This window comes from Mustelus asterias, chromosome 3 (genome assembly GCF_964213995.1).
Source record: "Mustelus asterias chromosome 3, sMusAst1.hap1.1, whole genome shotgun sequence".
Taxonomy (NCBI): domain Eukaryota; kingdom Metazoa; phylum Chordata; class Chondrichthyes; order Carcharhiniformes; family Triakidae; genus Mustelus; species Mustelus asterias.
Genome location: NC_135803.1, coordinates 58,985,696 through 59,004,202, shown reverse-complemented (window position 1 = coordinate 59,004,202; position 18,507 = coordinate 58,985,696). Strand labels below are relative to the sequence as shown.

At 40.1% G+C, this 18,507-nt stretch overlaps 1 protein-coding gene across 1 annotated transcript in view; it reads left to right on the top strand.

Annotated features, from left to right (window-relative positions):
- The window catches only part of LOC144484093 (cholinesterase-like), a 49,235-nt gene extending 33,924 nt beyond the window's left edge, over positions 1 to 15,311 (top strand). The window contains exons 2-4 of the mRNA XM_078202635.1: positions 5,224 to 6,767; positions 7,513 to 7,679; positions 14,868 to 15,311. Of these exons, the coding sequence (XP_078058761.1) occupies positions 5,242 to 6,767; positions 7,513 to 7,679; positions 14,868 to 14,992 (1,818 nt within the window). The 5' untranslated portion in view covers positions 5,224 to 5,241 and the 3' untranslated portion in view covers positions 14,993 to 15,311. The remainder of the gene's footprint in view (positions 1 to 5,223; positions 6,768 to 7,512; positions 7,680 to 14,867) is intronic.
- The last annotated feature ends 3,196 nt before the right edge of the window (positions 15,312 to 18,507 follow it).

Genomic DNA, 18,507 nt, shown 5'->3' with positions numbered 1-18,507 from the left:
CGAGAATTGGAGGAGCAAATCAGCGGAGAGATAGCTGACAACTGCAAGAAACACAAAGTTGTGATAGTAGGGGATTTTAATTTTCCACATATAGATTGGGACTCGCATACTGTTAAAGGTTTAGACGGGGTAGAGTCTGTAAAATGTGTTCAGGAGAATTTTCTACATCAGTATATAGAGGTGCCAACGAGAGAGGATGCGATATTGGATCTCCTATTGGGAAATGAGTTAGGGCAGGTGATGGATGTGAGTGTGAGGGAACACTTTGGATCCAGTGATCATAATGCCATTAGTTTCAACCTGATCGTGGATAAGGATAGATCTGGTCCTCGGGTTGAAGTTCTGAACTGGAAAAAGGCCAAATTTGATGAAATGAGAAGGGATCTGGGAAGTGTGGATTGGCACAGGCTGTTCTCTGGTAAGGATGTAAATGGAAAGTGGGAGGCCTTCAAAGGAGAAATTTTGAGAGTGCAGAGTTTGTATGTTCCTGTCAGGATTAAAGGCAAAGTAAATAGGGATAAGGAACCTTGGTTCTCGAGGGAGATTGTAACACTGATTAAGAGGAAGAGAGAGTTGTATGAAATGTACAGGCAGCAAGGAACACATCAGATGCTCGAGGAGTATAAAAAGTGCAAGAAGCTACTTAAGAGGGAAATCAGGAGGGCTAAAAGAAGACATGAGGTTGCTTTGGCAGACAGAGTGAAGGAAAATCCAAAGAGCTTCTATAGGTATGTTAGGAGCAAAAGGATAGTGAGGGATAAAGTTGGTCCTCTTGAAGACCAGAGTGGTACACTGTGTATGGAACCAAAAGAGATGGGGGAGATACTAAATGGTTTTTTTGCGTCCGTATTTACTGAGGAAACGGGCATGGAGTCTACGGAAATAGGGCAAACAGGTAGGGAGGCCATGGAACCTTTACAGATTAAAGGGGAGGAGGTGCTCGCTGTCTTGAGGCAAATCAGAGTGGATAAATCCCCAGGACCGGACAGGGTATTCCCACGGACCTTGAGGGAAGCTAGTGTTGAACTTGCAGGGGCCCTGGCAGACATATTTAAAATGTCAGTATTCACGGGGGAGGTGCCGGATGATTAGAGGGTGGCTCATGTTGTTCCGTTGTTTAAAAAAGGTTCCAAAAGAAATCCGGGAAATTATTGGCCAGTAAGTTTGACGTCGGTGGTGGGCAAGTTATTGGAAGGTGTGATAAGGGATAGGATCTACAAATAATTGGATAGACAGGGACTTATTAGGGAAAGTCAACATGGCTTTGTGCGTGGTAGGTCATGTTTGACCAATCTATTAGAGTTTTTCGAGGAGGTTACCAGGAAAGTGGATGAAGGGAAGGCGGTGGATGTTGTCTCTCTGGATTTCAGCAAGGCCTTTGACAAGGTCCCTCATGGGAGGTTAGTTAGGAAGGTTCAGTCGCTGGGTATACATGGGGAGGTAGTAAATTGGATTAGACACTGGCTCAATGGAAGAAGCCAGAGAGTGGTTGTGGAGGATTGCTTCTCTGAGTGGAGGCCTGTGACTAGTGGTGTGCCGCAGGGATCGGTGTTGGGTCCATTGTTGTTTGTCATCTATATCAATGATCTGGATGATAATGTGGTCAATTGGATCAGCAAGTTTGCTGATGATACAAAGATTGGAGGTGTCGTGGACAGTGAGGAAGGTTTTCAAAGCTTGCAGAGGGATTTGGACCAACTAGAAAAATGGGCTGAAAAATGGCAAATGGAATTTAACGCAGACAAGTGTGAGATATTGCACTTTGGAAGGACAAACCAAAGAAGAACGTACAGGGTAAATGGTAGGACTCTGAAGAGTGCAGTTGAACAGAGGGATCTGGGAATACAGGTACAGAATTCCCTAAAAGTGACGTCACAGGTGGATAGGGTCGTAAAGAGTGCCTTTGGTACATTGGCCTTTATAAATCGGAGTATCGAGTATAAAAGTTGGAGTGTTATGGTAAGGTTATATAAGGCATTGGTGAGGCCGAATTTGGAGTATTGTGTACAGTTTTGGTCACCTAGTTACAGGAAGGATGTAAATAAGATTGAAAGAGTGCAGAGAAGGTTCACAAGGATGTTGCCGGGACTTGAGAAGCTGAGTTACAGAGAGAGATTGAATAGGTTGGGACTTTATTCCCTGGAGCGTAGAAGATTGAGGGGAGATTTGATAGAGGTGTATAAGATTTTGATGGGTATAGATAGAGTGAATGCAAGCAGGCTTTTTCTGCTGAGGCTAGGGGAGAAAACAACCAGAGGGCATGCGTTAAGGGTGAAAGGAGAAAAGTTTAAAGGGAATATTAGGGCTTCTTCACGCAGAGAGTGGTGGGAGTGTGGAATGAGCTGCCGGATAAAGTGGTAAATGCGGGGTCACTTTTAACATTTAAGAAAAACTTGGACGGGTTCATGGATGAGAGGGGTGTGGAGGGATATGGTCCAAGTGCAGGTCAGTGGGACTAGGCATAAAATGGTTCGGCACAGACAAGAAGGGCCAAAAGGCCTGTTTCTGAGCTGTAATTTTCTATGGTTCTATGGTTCTATCTGCCTCAGCTTGGCTGTCAGGTATTTCACAAATTAGGTCTCCCATTCACTTCTTGTTAAATTTAAATTGCAGTGATTATGATATAATCTGGGCTCAGCATTTGATGTTAATAGACTTCGTCCTGCCTTTTCAAGCTATTTGATGACCTGGTTTGTTTTTGTTAATTTTTAAATGGGTAGAATTGCTCAATACTGATAACTTGATCCTGACCATTTGCCACTTATTTGTGTGGGTGCTGGGAGGCATTTAAAATTGAGGTCCTCAAGTTACCTTTATTTAGAGAAAAACAAGCTTTGTGGGAATATGATTTGAGTTTGTAAAATGGTCTGAGTATTTGATAAGTTGTGAGAGATGGAAAGGGATAATTTATCTGTACTTAGGTTCTGAGGTAAACAGTTAGTCTATATAGAATCCCATAAAAAGCAGGAGTCTGAATTGTTTCTAGAGTTTTCCAGCTGGCCAAACACAGACTTCCAGGTTGTATGTTTTCTAAATTAACAACATGTTATCTTGAACTTCTTCCATTTCTGCATCTTCCAAATTGAAAGAAGGTACCATGGGTATCTTTAATGGATGCAAGTAGACTGGTCACTGAGAACTGGGATTCTTTTCACGAGGCTCTAGATAATCTTGCAAACCAGTGCCTTAAGGAGAGGCAAGTCCCAGTAGGGAAAGAAGAAAATACTAAAAAGTTACCAATTCTGTACTTTTAGGCTACATTCTTCTAGTTGGCTAATCTTCAACAGTATCATGCACACAACTTGGGTCCTTGATCCTTAGTCTGTGTTAATTTATGACTAAACAATTTGGGATTTGATAAATGGAGCATTTCCTGTGAAGAGAAAGTGTGCACAGTGAAAATCTACGTTTGAAGATCTCTACATATCGATAGCTTAATTTGGAGATTTTCAAGCAAGTTCATTTGTTGTCTGACATTAGCTGACCAAATAAATTATTTCTCCAGAAAGTTGTATACGTATATTTTGTAAAGGGTTACAATTTAGTGATATTTACTGTTAATACGATCCAAACCAGTTGACGAAGTTGAAACCAAAGGACAGAGCTCTTTTTTTGTTGAGGGTTTATTGGATTTATTTAGTTCATATAATCCCTGCAGTGCAGAAGGAGGCCATTCAGCCCATCAAGGCTGCATCAACTCTTCGAAAGGACACCAGGCCTCCCCACTTCCTCAATCCCCATAATCCTGCATATTTACCATGGCTAATCCTCCTAACCTAGACACCTAAGGGGCAATTTAGCATAACCAATCCATCTAACCTGCACACCTTTGGACTGTGGGAGGAAACCAAGGCACCTGGAGGAAACCCATGCAGACATTGGGAGAAGATGCAAGCTCCACACAGACATTCACCCAAGGCCAAATTCGAACTCGGGTCCTTAGCACTGAGAGAAAGCAGTGCTAACCACTCTGCTACTGTGCCACCCTAGTCTCTCCTCCCGCACCAATGTCCAGCTATTCCCTATTTTAAATTTTATTGCTTTCTGAGAGTTACAAAGCCATTGCACAAGCCCCTAATCCACCTCCTTGCTTGCTCCAAAGACCAATTCAAATTCAGACTTAGTCCAATTTGTGGTCTCCACAAGAGACATAATGGATCCAAGCTGAAAAGAACAGGCGTTACACCTGATCTTGGGCTTGATCCTATATTTGATCTTAGCCAAAAGTTATTTTCAAAAAGAAAATTCAAATCTCGCCATCTACCATGATGGGATTCAAACCCAGGTCACCAGAGCATCACCCTGGGTATCTGGATTATTAGTCCAGTGACAATACCACTATGCCACCTGCCATGGATTAGCCATGGTAAATGCGCGGGGTTATGGGGACTGAGGGGGTGGGGGGGGGGCCTGTTGTCCTTTCGAAGAGTTGATGCAGCCTTGATGGGCTGAATGGCCTCCTCCTGCACTGTAGGGATTCTAAGAAACTAAACAAATCCAATAAACTCTCTTAGTGCTGCTAAGTACTTAATTAAGCAATACCCTTCACCTGTGTATCCTAACCATATAATTAACATCCTACTAACATTATTATTAGATAACATGTATATATCACAATGACAGATTCTGTATATTTGATGTAAATCTCACAATATTGGAAGACAGGGTAAGCTTTACTAATAAACTAATCTGTTCACTTCAAAATTTCAAGACAAATGGAACAATTCTGTCGCTGGCATCCTACATTTAAACAGTGTAGGTTTCTTGAGACACACACCAATTTCAGAATAGGAGAGTGTATGCCATTGGGCCTTCTCGAAACAATTGGAGATGGGCCAATAATGCAGTCTCACCAGTATCCCAATAAAAAAAATTAAAAGTGACGTACTTTGTGTTAACATTATAAGTTGGCAGAAAAAAATACTTATTTGCATAATCACCCTCTCGGCTATATCCCACCATTGTGTGAATGGTATTGATATTCTGTATATGTATATATTTCACTAAAACCATATAGTCTTCTACAAATGATCGGATTTGTTGCCATGTTGATCTGTTACATCTTGCACAATAGGCTCCTCTGCAACTAAGATTTACATGCTGAATTATTAAGATTAAGCAATAATGGATTAATTTTAAAAGTATATTCAAAGCAACAAAATTTACATTTTGGATGCTTTTTAACGTTAAGATGAATATGATCTTGTCGTTTTCACTTTTTAGACCTGCATACAATCAATCATGGGACTCAAAAGACAACCAAGCTTTTTAACATGCCACATAATACTGCTGTGGCTTCTTCTGACTCTGGAGCCTGTCAGCAGTATACCAAGCGAAGAAGAGTTGGTGATCTCCACTCGTCAAGGAAAAATAAAAGGAACTTCATTAAACGTCCTTTCGGGTTCAGTCACTGCTTTCCTGGGTATACCGTATGCAGAACCTCCCATTGCTGAACTTCGATTTAAGAAACCAGAACCTCGAAGACCTTGGGTTGGGCTGTGGAATGCAAACAAATATCCAAACACATGTTATCAGTATATCAGCGACTCTTCCTCTGGTTCCTCCTGGGAGGAAATGTGGAACCCTAACACAAAACTTAGTGAAGATTGTCTGTACATTAACGTGTGGGTTCCATCACCAAGACCAAACAAAGCAGATGTTATGGTATGGATTTATGGTGGGAGCTTTGCTTCAGGTACCTCTTCCCTAGCAGTTTATGATGGAAGATATCTAGCTTATGCAGAAAATGTAATTGTAGTTTCTATGAATTACAGATTAGGTGCTTTAGGTTTCTTAGCTTTGCCTGGTAGCCATGATATTCCTGGGAATATGGGATTATTTGACCAACGTTTAGCACTTAAATGGGTTCAGAATAATATAGTAGCATTTGGAGGGAATCCCAGAAGTGTGACCTTGTTTGGAGAGAGTGCTGGAGCAGCTTCAGTGCATCTGCATATTCTTTCAGCTGAAAGCCATTCTCTGTTTACGAGAGCCATAATGCAAAGTGGTTCTTCAAATGCTCCCTGGGCTGTTTTACAAGTTTCTGAGGCAAAACGTAGGGCTGTAATTTTGGCGAGCCGCCTTGAATGCCCTTGTAGTAATGATACAGAGCTAGTGAGTTGTCTTCGTGGTAAACATCCCCAAGAAATAGTAGAGAAGAGTCTAGGAATCTTAACGGATAATCTTTTATCTGGATGTGTTTTTACACCTGTAATTGATGGGGATTTTCTCACTGACCAGCCTGAAGAATTAATTCAAATGGGAAACTTTAAACAGCTCCAAATCTTAGCAGGTGTCAACAAGCATGAAGGGAGCTACTTTTTGCTGTATGAGGCTCCTGGCTTCAAAAAAGATACAGACAGTCTCATTACTCGTGAAGAATTCCTTCAGGGTGTAAAGATGTCATTTCCTGAAGCTGGTGATATTGGACTGGAGGCTATTGTTTTACAATATACAGATTGGACAGATGAAAACAATGCAACAAAGAATCGTGATGCTTTGATTGATGTGGCTGGAGACTGCAATTTTATATGTCCACTGATGGATTTTGCTAATAAGTTTGCTGAATATGGAAATACTGCCTACGTTTATTTGTTTGATCATCGTGCATCTAATGCAGATTGGCCTAGGTGGATGGGAGTTATGCATGGCTATGAGATTGAATTTGTGTTTGGAATTCCTCTTGAAAAATGGCCCAATTACACATTGGCAGAGCAAACACTCAGCAAAAATATGATGCACTACTGGGCAAATTTTGCAAAAACCGGGTAAGTCATCAGTTTGCACAAGCTATATGCGCATTGCTTCATGTGTAACTACAATGTTGCTTTAATCGTTGCAATTTCCCTCTTACTTTATGCATTGAGATTGTGCTTTACTGATTATTTCAGTACTAATTTGTAACACAGAACACAATTGTAGTGGGTGGAACTGGGATCACTTTGTTGTTCCTTGATGCACCATCATCTCTGGTGACCCACAAGGATGTTTCTCATCTACATGCTACCTCTCAGTGACATTATCCAAAAGCACACCAATTTCCACATGTAAGCTTCTTTTCCCCCCCTATTTTCTAATCTTACTGTCTTTGCCAGTTGGCATACCTGGTCATGGCTAAGAGGAATTTCATTTTGTAGTGAAAATACCATGCTTTTTGTTATGATATAGTGGATATAAGTATATGACAATTCAGAGCACAGAATTAAAGGTTGACATTGTTGCATTGCACGCATAACTAGATCAGTTGCTCACACACACACACACACAACTGGATCATATACGGATGGGCCATGCTCACAGATAAACTCACTGACAACCCTACAAGGGTTAAGGCCTTTGACACTACTGCTTTTTGAAATATCAGGAAAACTTATTATCTTACCTATTATTAATGTTTTGGAAATTGAGTTCCAGTTAAAAAATTGTGGTTGTTCTGAGATATATCATTCATATTGTGTTATTTATTTTTGTAACAGATGGATTAAATTCTCTTTTCTTCCTATTATTTCAAAGTAACCCAAATGAACCCAAAATACAAGGAATGAAGTGGCCTGAATACACACAATTAGAGCAAAAGTATATAACTTTAAACACTGAAGAACCAAGAATTTATATGAAACATCGTGTTCAGCAATGTGCCTTCTGGAATCAGTTTCTCCCCAAACTCCTTCAAAGGACAGGTATGAAAGACTAATTCCAAAACCTAATTTGATATTTATTAAATTATTCTTTTGTGGAATATCGCCGTCTTGAACCTCTGCAACTGCAAGTCCAAATAGTGTAGGTACACCTACAGCACTGTTAGAGATGGAATCACAGGATTTTGACCCAGTGATAGTGAAGACATGGCAATGTAATTGCATGTCAGAATTGTGTGAGAAGCCTGGAGAGGAACTTGTGGGTGGTGGTATTCCCAACGGTTGCCTGTCCTTTTTCCTCCGAGATGGTAGAGTTTGCAGGTTTGGAAACATAGAAACAAAAAAGATAGGAGCAGGAGGAGGCCATTCGGCCTTTCGATCCTGCTCCGCCATTCATTACGATCATGGCTGATCATCCAACTCAATAGCCTAATCCTACTTTTTCTCTATAACCTTTGATCCCATTCGCACCAAGTACTATATCCAGCCGCCTCTTGAATACATTCAATGTTTTGGCATCAACTACTTCCTGTGGTAATGAATTCCAAAGACTCATCACTCTTTGGGTGAATAAATGTCTCCTCACCTCTGTCCTAAATGGTCTACCCTGAATCCTCAGACTGTGACCCCTGGTTCTGGACTCCCCCACCATCGGGAATATAAGACCATAAGACATAGGAGCAGAATTAGGCCACTTGGCCCATCGAGTCTGCTCCGCCATTCAATCATGGCTGATATTTTTCTCATCCCCATTCTCCTACCTTTTCCCCATAACCACTGACCCCCTCATTAATCAAGAACCTATCTACTTCTGTCTTAAAGACACTAAATGACCTGGCCTCGACAGCCTTCTGTGGCAAAGAGTTCCACAGATTCACCACTCTCTGGCTGAAGAAATTCCTCCTCATCTCTGTTTTAAAGGATCGTCCCTTTAGCCTGAGGTTGTGCCCTCTGGTTCTAGTTTTTCCCTACAAGTGGAAACATCCGCTCTACGCCCAATCTAACCAGGCCTCTCAGTACTCTGTAAGTTTCAATAAGATCCCCCCTCATCCTAAACTTCAACGAGTACAGACCCAGAGTCCTCAACTGTTCCTCATATAACAAGCTCTTCATTCCAGGGATCATTCTTGTGAATCTCCTCTGAACCCTTTCCAAGGCCAGCACATCCTTCCTTAGATATGGGGCCCAAAACTGCTCACAGTACTCCAAATGGGGTCTGACCAGAACCTTATACAGCCTCAGAAGTACATCCCTGCTCTTGTATTCTAGCCCTATCGACATGAATGGTAATTATCCTCCTATCCTCCCTGCATCTCCCCTGTCTAGTCCTGTTAGAATTTTATAAGTCTCTATGAGATTGCCCCTCATTCATCTGAACTCCAGTGAAAACAATCCTAACATAGTCAATCTCTCCTCATACATTAGTCCCGCCATCCCTGGAATCAGCCTGGTAAACCTTTGCTGCACTCCCTCGAGAGCAAGAACATCCTTCCTCAGAAAAAGAGACCCAAATTGCACACACTGCTCTCGGTATGGCCTCACCAAGGCCCTGTATAATTGCAACAACACATTCCTGCTCCTGTACTTAAAACCTTTCACAATGAAGGCCAACATGCCATTTGCCTTCTTTACTGCCTGCTGCACCTGCATGCTTAGCTTCAGTGACTGGTGCTCAACAAAACCCAGGTCCCGCTGCACACTCTTCTCTCCCAATTTACAGCCATTCAGGTAGTAATCTGCCGCCTTGTTTTTGCTTCCAAAATGAATAACCTCACATTTATCCAAATTATACTGCATCTTCCATTGATTTGCCCACTCACCCAACCTGTCCAGATTATTCTGAAAGATCTGTGCATTCTTGTCACAGTTCACCCTCCCACACAACTTGGTATCATTTGCAAACTTTGAAATGTTACATTTTGTTCCCTCATCCAAATCATTAATATATATTATGAATAGCTGGGGTCCCAGCACTGATCCCTGTGGCACCCCACTAGTTACAGTCTGCCAATTTGAAAAGCACCCATAAATTCCTATTCTTTGTTTCCTCTCTGCCAACCAGTTTTCTATCCATCTCAATACACTTCCCCTAATCTCAGGCGCTTTAATCTTGCACGATAATCTCTTGTGCGGGACTTTGTCAAATGCTTTTTGAAAGTCCAAATATACTACATCGACTGGCTCCTCCTTGTCAACTCTACTAGTTATATCTTCAAAGAATCCTAACAGATTTGTCAAGCATGATTTCCCCTTCATAAATCCATGCCGACTCTGTCTGATCCTACCTACCACTGTTTTCTAAATGCTCTGCTATAAAGTCCTTAATGATGGATTCGAGAATTTTCCCCAATACCGATGTTAAGCTTACTGGTCTGTAATTCCCTGTTTTCTCTCTACCTCCCTTTTTGAATATTGGAGTGACATTAGCTACCCTCCAATCTGCAGGGACTGTTCCAGAGTCTATAGAATCATGGAAGATGACCACCAATGCATCCACTATTTCTAGAGCCACTTCCTTAAGTACTCTGGGATGTAGATTATCAGGCCCTGGAAATTTATCTGCCTTTGATGCCATCAATTTTCCCAGCATCATTTCTCTACTAATATTGATATCCTCAGTTCTTCCCTGTCACTAACTTTTGCATTCTCCGACATTTCTGGCATCTGATTTGTGGTCTCTTTTGTGAAGGCAGAACCAAAGAATGTATTCAGTTGCTCGACCATTTCTTTGTCCCCTATTATACATTCCCCCATTTTTGCCTGCAGGGGACCTACATTTGTCTTCACCAACCTCTTTCTCTTCACATATCTATAGAACTCTTAATGTCGGTCTTTATGTTCCCTGCAAGCTTACTTTCGTATTGTCTTAATCAATCCCTTGGTCCTTTTTTGTTGAATTCGAAACTGCTCCCAATCATCAGACTTATTATTTTCCTTGGCCAATCTGTATGCTTCTTCCTTAGGTCGGACACTCTCTCTAATTTCCTTTGCAAGCCATGGATTGGCCCTCTTGCCCATTTTGCTTTTGTGCCAGACAAGAATAAACAGTTGCTGCAGTTCCCCCATGCATTCCTTGAATGTTTGCTATTGACTATCCACTGTCATCCCTTTAAGTAACTCTCCCCAATTTATCAAGGCCAACTCACGCCTCATATCCTCATAGTTTCCTTTATTAAGATTTAGCACCCTAGTCTCCAAATCGATTGCTTCACTCTCCATCTTGATAAAAAAAATTCTATCATGTTATGGTCGCTCATCCCCAAGGGGTCTCATGCAGCTAGATTGGCAATGATTCCCTTCTCATTACACAGTACCCAGTCTAAGATGGCCTGCTCTCTAGTTGGTTCCTCCACATATTGGTCAAGAAAACCATCCTGTATACACTCCAGGAATTCCTCCTCTATGGTATTGTGCTAATTTGATTTGCCCAATCAATGTGCAGATTAAAATCACCCATGATCACCGATATTCCCTTATCACATGCATCTCTAATTTCGTGTTTAATGCCATTCCCAACATCACCACTGCAAATTGGGGGTCTATATATGACACCCACTAACATTTTTTGCCCCTTAGTATTTCTCAACTCTACCCATACAGACTCCACGTTATCAGAGCTAATATCCTTTCTCACTCTTGTCTTAATTTCCTCTTTAACCAGCAGTGCCACTCCACCACTTTTTCCTTTATGCCTGTCCTTCCTAAATATTGAATACCTTGGGACATTCGATTCCCACCCCTGGTCACCCTGCAGCCATGTCTCTGTAATCCCAATTACCTCGTACACGTTTACATCTATCTGCGCAATTAGTCCATCCACTTTATTGCAAATGCTCCGTGTATTAAGTCACAGAGCCTTTAAGCTTGTCTTTTTAACATTGTTTGCCTTGCTCCCAATATTTTTCTCTATTGGCCTGTTTGAACTTTGTCCTTGGTTTCTCTGCTATCACTTTTCTTATTCCCTTTTCTACCTTTTTGTTTTTGTCCTTGCTCCCTCCTTCTCTGACTCCTGACATAGCTTCCTATCCCCATGGCATATTATTTTAAATCCTCCCCAACCACTCGAGCAAACAGTCCCCCTAGGACATCCGTCCCAGTCCTGCTCAGGTGTAACCCGTCCAATTTGTGCAGGTCCCAGCTCCCCCAGAACCGGTCTCAATGCCTAGGAATCTGAAACCCTCCACCTGACACCATCTCTTCAGCCGGGAAGCCGATATTTATCCAGGAAGTTCATGGAAGTCTGGCAAATTGTTGCTCGGCATCTTGTGTACATTACTACTACTGCGCGTCAATGGTGGAGGGAGTGAGTGTTTAAGGTTGATGATGGTGTGCCAATCATTACTTTTGACATAATAAATATATTTCTTCTTGTTTGTGTATAATATAAGTATATACTAATTATTTGTTTTCCCATCAGTTCAATACCACAGAACACCATAAATGTATATGCCTATTAATTCTTTTGTTCCATTAAGATGCAATTAGAGATTTTATATGAAGGTTTTAGACGAGATTCTAAAATAAATGCAACACAAACTAAATAAAGTTTGGAATACTGTGCCTAATAAGCTTAGACATTTAATTAATTATTATTCCGATTCTTGGCCAGACCCTGGCCAAGAATAGAGACAGCTCAAGTTAAGGACCAATAAAATTTTGTTTAAAAGTAGGTAAGGTTTGAGATTCAAGACATTTGCTTTTGGAATACAGCCACAAAATTCCACGAGTTTTGAACAAACTTACTATACAAGTTCAGAAAAATAAAACAATTTACAATATGTATTGTATACTCTTAACATTCAGGGTAAGCATGAGGTACATGTGAGTTAACAGACAAACTGTGTCCAAAAACACCACACTACAGACTAATTAACATATGCAACCAAGATAAAGTCCATGGATTTTTCAAGAACCCACCCATGTCAGTAAACACCAAGTCAAACAATTCAATTGAACCTCTGTCTCATAAGAGATTTCCAACTTCATCTTCAAGGATCGCTCCCTGCTATTCCCTCCAAAGGCTATTCTCACTTGGATGGCTCTGATAATGGCCCATCTTACCGGATTTCAGTCTTGCCTTCCAAAGCTGCTCCTTCCCAGAATCCTGAGTACGCTCGAAATGCTAACTTATGAGCATACTTTCAGATGTATGGATATGCCAATCAGAACACAATTGCTCCAAAGGGGTATCGTTGTCCAATGGTCCTCTTTATTTAAAGTCTGCTCCCTGCAGCTCGTTCTTTAATTTAACTCAAATAGGACCTGTTTCAGTCCTCCTTGTATTTGTCACACGTTGGTTGGCAGACTGCCTCAAACTGATTGCCACAAGGTTGGGCTTTGAGAAAGGGTCATCTGGACTCAAATGTCAGCTCTTTTCTCTCCTTACAGATGCTGCCAGACCTGCTGAAATTTTCCAGCATTTTCTCTTTTGGTTTCAGATTCCAGCATTTGCAGTAATTTGCTTTTAGCCACAAGGTAGTTGTTCTTGAATGATGTGGGAACTTATAAAAATACTTGCAACAGATCCAACCGTTGTTACTCGGCCGGAACCAATGTAACAAGCATTGGAACATCCTGTCCCTTGAATGTTATCATCTCTGAAGACTGTCCATTTAACAGGAACATGCAGAAACACAATAAAATTGAACATATTGTACAGATTACAAATGTGAAAGAAGACAAACTAGTTTAGTTCTAATAGTGGGTAATTGATAATATTGCTATATTTTGTTACTTCCATGATTCAAGTACCAATTATTTTAGAAATTAACACATCACATTCATAGTTAAGTGCAATTAGTGTTGCAACTTTTATTAAATACATGCCAACTAATTAGGAAACATCCAAGTTATGTCTGCCTTCCTAAATTTTCATAACTTTTGAAACCTTTCTTTTAATTGAGACCAACTAAGATGCCAACTTCCCATTTTTCAAACAATTAACTCTTTTTCACTGCCTGACCCCCTCCACTAGTACTGCAGCATCAGAGTTTAAAGGCTGGCAAAGAGTGGACTTCATCCTGCTGGCAGGAGTCCATCTGTGAGCCTGCAGCGCTTTGAAACATTTCTGAGATATGATTAGATGTGTGTGCTCGCATACAAATTTTTCTTTTAATGCTCAGCTGATTACCCACTGAAATTTTAGATCAATAGATAGCTGTTACCATAATTCATCCCCCACAAAATGAAATTTATATTTGAAAAGATTGTAGCAAAAACATCAAGATATTTTAACAAAACATTGTTCGATCTTTCACTTGCATGTAGGATCAGTAATACACATGGAGGATCAACACATCATGTTGATCATTGTCGATAATTACAAAACACTGCAACTGATCCTTGTGTGCAACTGGAGGATAAAGAATGTTATTTACTTAATATTACTTCTGTTTCAATTAGAATAATTATTGTTAAAAATTCACACATGATAAAAATGTCATGTGAAAAAATACTAAGGGAACTCAACTTAAAGTGACCAAGCATAAGTTGACCCCAATAATAAGTTAACCATTTTAGCTGATGGTTAATGCTGGAGGTCATAGAATCATAGAAATCATAGGTCCTGCTGTACCAGTTTTTGTACTTGTTTTAGTATATCCTGAAAAGGTCATTCACTCATGGTTTCCCTTGCTACAAATTTGTGCAGCTCAGTTTACCCGTGCTTTATACAGCTCGGTTTAGCTCTGTGTTTTTGGCTGTTTTGAAGTGGAATATGAACTTATGATAAACAGTGAAGCAAATAAAGCTAATATTTGTTCTGCTTTGTTTTTGTCTTTGTGACCTTATTTCCATTTTTAGAATAATGATGAGAAATGTGCCAGGAATCTTGTGCACTAAGTGCGCATTAATATCAGTTCCAAGCTAGAGATATTTATACAAGTAATTTGACACAGCCAAAAAAGGATAAATTCCATAATCCAGTGACATATTTCTTTGCTATTATGTTCAGAAACAAAATTAGCACACAGAGCTTTATGCCGACATGCGAGCATCAGTGGCAAATGCAGTAGACTTTCAAAAATTAGCATAGTGCAGCTTGTGACAATAAACTTGCTTTAATTAAAATATCTTGTGCCGCTAAAACTTTATAACTTTGCTCAGTGTTGTAAATGTTTTAACCAGTGATTATAAATCTCTATGCAAGACTGGTACTGTATTTTAAATTAAGTTCCTTATTGTGAACTGCCACATAAAAGGATGAATTATGACTTGCATTTTTATTTCCAGAGCACATGGATGAAACAGAACAACAGTGGAAGCAGGAATTCCATCGATGGAACTCTTACATGTTAGATTGGAAAAGTAAATTCAATGCTTATAACAGAAAAAAAGATAATTGTACGAGTGCTTAAGAAACATGATTTATCTCTGCAAGGTTATACAGTTTCATCTTATGTGACAAATGGAAAAGGTTCTATTTGGCTGAAATACTTACTCTCTCTTCAGTGGTAAAATGGCCTTAAATTATGAACTCCCAAGTGCAAAACATGTTATACAGTATCTGTATGGCAACTAATATGTCATGATGTGGAGATGCCGGTGTTGGACTGGGATAAACACAGTAAGAAGTCTCACAACACCAGGTTAAGTCCAACAGGTTTATTTGATAGCACAAGCCACTAGCTTTCGGAGCGCTGCTCCTTCATCAGGTGAGTGGGATTCAGTTCACAAACAGGGCATATAAAGACACAAACTCAATTTACAAAATAATGGTTGGAATGCGAGTCTTTGCAGGTAATCAAGTTTTAAAGGTACAGACAATGTGAGTGGAGAGAGGGTTAAGCACAGGTTAAAGAAATGTGTATTGTCTCAAACCAGGACAGTTAGTAAGATTTTGCAAGTCGTGGGGGTTATAGATAGTGTGACATTAACCCAAGATCCCGGTTGAGGCCGTCCTCATGTGTGCGGAACTTGGCTATCAGCCTCTGCTCTGTGACTCTGCGTTGTCGTGTGTCGTGAAGGCTGCCTTGGAGAATGCTTACCCAAAGATCAGAGGCCGAATGCCCGTGTCAGCGGTCACGGGCATTCGGCCTCTGATCTTCGGGTAAGCGTTCTCCAAGGCAGCCTTCACGACACACGACAACGCAGAGTCACTGAGCAGAGACTGATAGCCAAGTTCCGCACACATGAGGACGGCCTCAACCGGGATCTTGGGTTCATGTCACACTATCTATAACCCCCACGACTTGCAAAATCTCACTAACTGTCCTGGTTTGAGACAATACACATTTCTTTAACCTGTGCTTAACCCTCTCTCCACTCACATTGTCTGTACCTTTAAAACTTGATTACCTGTAAAGACTCGCATTCCAACCATTATTTTGTAAATTGAGTTTGTGTCTTTATATGCCCTGTTTGTGAACAAAACTCCCACTCACCTGATGAAGGAGCAGCACTCCGAAAGCTCGTGGCTTGTGCTACCAAATAAACCTGTTGGACTTTAACCTGGTGTTGTGAGACTTCTTACAACTAATATGTCGACATTTATAAGTTGCATCATGTGCAAGTGCCCAACTATCACTTCCAAGACCACTGTAAAAATTGTGTTATATTTTGTCCAACACTTTTAATCTATCTCGCTATTTTCTCAATCTATCTGTCCTCATTATTTACCTTCCATTCTCTCTAGCAATTTTGTCATTCAGCTTTTATCCTGTTTCCTGGTTTCCATTTTACTTAGAATGTACTTACTCCTCAGCTTGAATCTTCCACCTCCTCTATGTATCAACAGCTGATGTAGAGTACAATACTATAATACTGTTTCATCTGAATATAACCTGCTGTTTTGATACTTATTCTTTTCATTAAATTTAATCTAAAACAGGTAGAGCAACTAACATAAATCAAAATTATAATTTACTGTCAAAATAATGGTGAGATTAATCGCGGTCATTATAATATGCACAAATGGTACAGCAACTTCAGACAACAGAAGATGCACACAGTTAAATGTGAATAGCTCACCACTGTGAAGTATTGAGTGGGGTTCACTTGCTGTATTTAAACACGCTACAGAAAATTAGAGTTGGTCTAAAGTGATGCAAGGAGTCTATATTGGAACCAGTACAATTCATTAACTTTGTATTAGTTGTCAAACATTCTTTTAGCATTCTGCTAATTGTTAATTACTGTCAATGAACTTCTCTGATGAAAATTAACTATTTAAGTGTGGAGTCTTATTACTTAGGTTTTAACAACAAAAGTGTTGGATATTGCAAAAATGTGAAAATTAAAAATGATTTATGTTACATTTTCTTTCTATCCCTTTTTCCCATTATCCAATCTTTCTTTCCCTCTTTATTTCACTTTCTGTGTCTGATTTGACAGTGAATTCACCCATTCTCTTTTTACTTCTTACTCAGTCCTTGAGCTATTAATTTCTCAATTTTCCCATCTGATTGGTCAAGGAGATGCACAGTTTTTAGCTTTGCTCACTTTCAAGTTGCTCTCCAGGACTCACTGAACACAGGAGGAACACTGATTCAATAGATTGATAATCAGCCTGCTAATTGTTCCAACACTTCCTCACTACTCCGCAAAAGGAAAAATTGGGTTAAAGTACAAAGCAAACAGACACTGGTCCCAGATGTCTTGAACCCTTCATTGTGCCTTTATTACCTTGTATTTTAGTAACTTGATTCACAAAATATCGTTGAGATGACCAGCAAATCTAATGGTAAACACCATTGGATTCAATATAATAAATTAATACTGCTTTATGTTTGGAAGGCAATATCCTCCATATATTAACTAATGGAGTCTGAAAGTTATGGAGTTATAAACCTCTGAATGCAAGACTGCTATCTTATTTTGTGGCAGTTTATATTTACACAGTTTATTAATTTACGATTCCTTTGCAGTTTATTTTTTGCAGAAGGACTGCTTCTCATCACTATATTTTGCATCTATTAGTATGTACAGCTGTTGTGCTATACTTGTTATCAACGGCTATATGAAATTCGGGAAAGGAACTTGTATTTTAAGAAAGAGAATATTAAATCTCCACTAATTGTAAGATTCTCCATGAGATGCTGTTCATGTCACAGATCTCATCAAATTTGTAAATAATATATTTATGGCAGGCCTTTCAAATGATCAAGTTGTTTTTGTATGAGCAAATTTGACACAGACCTCCATATCATAAAATATTCTGTTAACAACTAGACAGAGGCTTGCAATATAGAGGATTTTTTTTTTAAATTGCTGTTAGAAACAAAAGATCAAACTCAGTTCAGCCAGCTACAGGAATATGTCACATAATTTCTTGACCGATCATTCAATCCATGCCTTCCTATTTTAGTAGTAGGGGAAGACATTTCAGCTAAACAAGTCATGCATTGCTTAAAAAAAAAAGCTTTGATAAAGGATCATCTGGACTCAAAACGCCAGCTCTTTTCTCTCCTTACAGATGCTGCCAGAACTGCTGAGACTTTCCAGCACTTTCTCTTTTGGTTTCATGCATTGGTATGCCAGTCCCCTCATGTACAATTTCAGGATCCTGTTGCATTCACATTTAACTTGCTTCTTAAACAACATGTATTTGCGTGAGGTAAAAACAGAAAATTCTGGAAATACTCAGGTCTAGTAGTGTGGGTGGAGAGAGAAACAGACTTAGAGGGCCCAATTTTACCGCCGCATTGCGATTGTTTTCGGGCGCGTAAACTTGGTAAAGTCTGGCATGAGGCGAGTAATGTGATCCGCGTCCGCCTCCGTGCTGGTTCCCATGCATTTAAATTGACTTAATGGGCTGCATGCCCAACTTTACTGGCACTTCCCTCCCTTTACCACTGCGTTCGCCCATCCGGAATCAGCGCAAAACAGACATAAGTCCGATTCGGGCTCTCTGTCAGTGAACCTTTGACGGCTC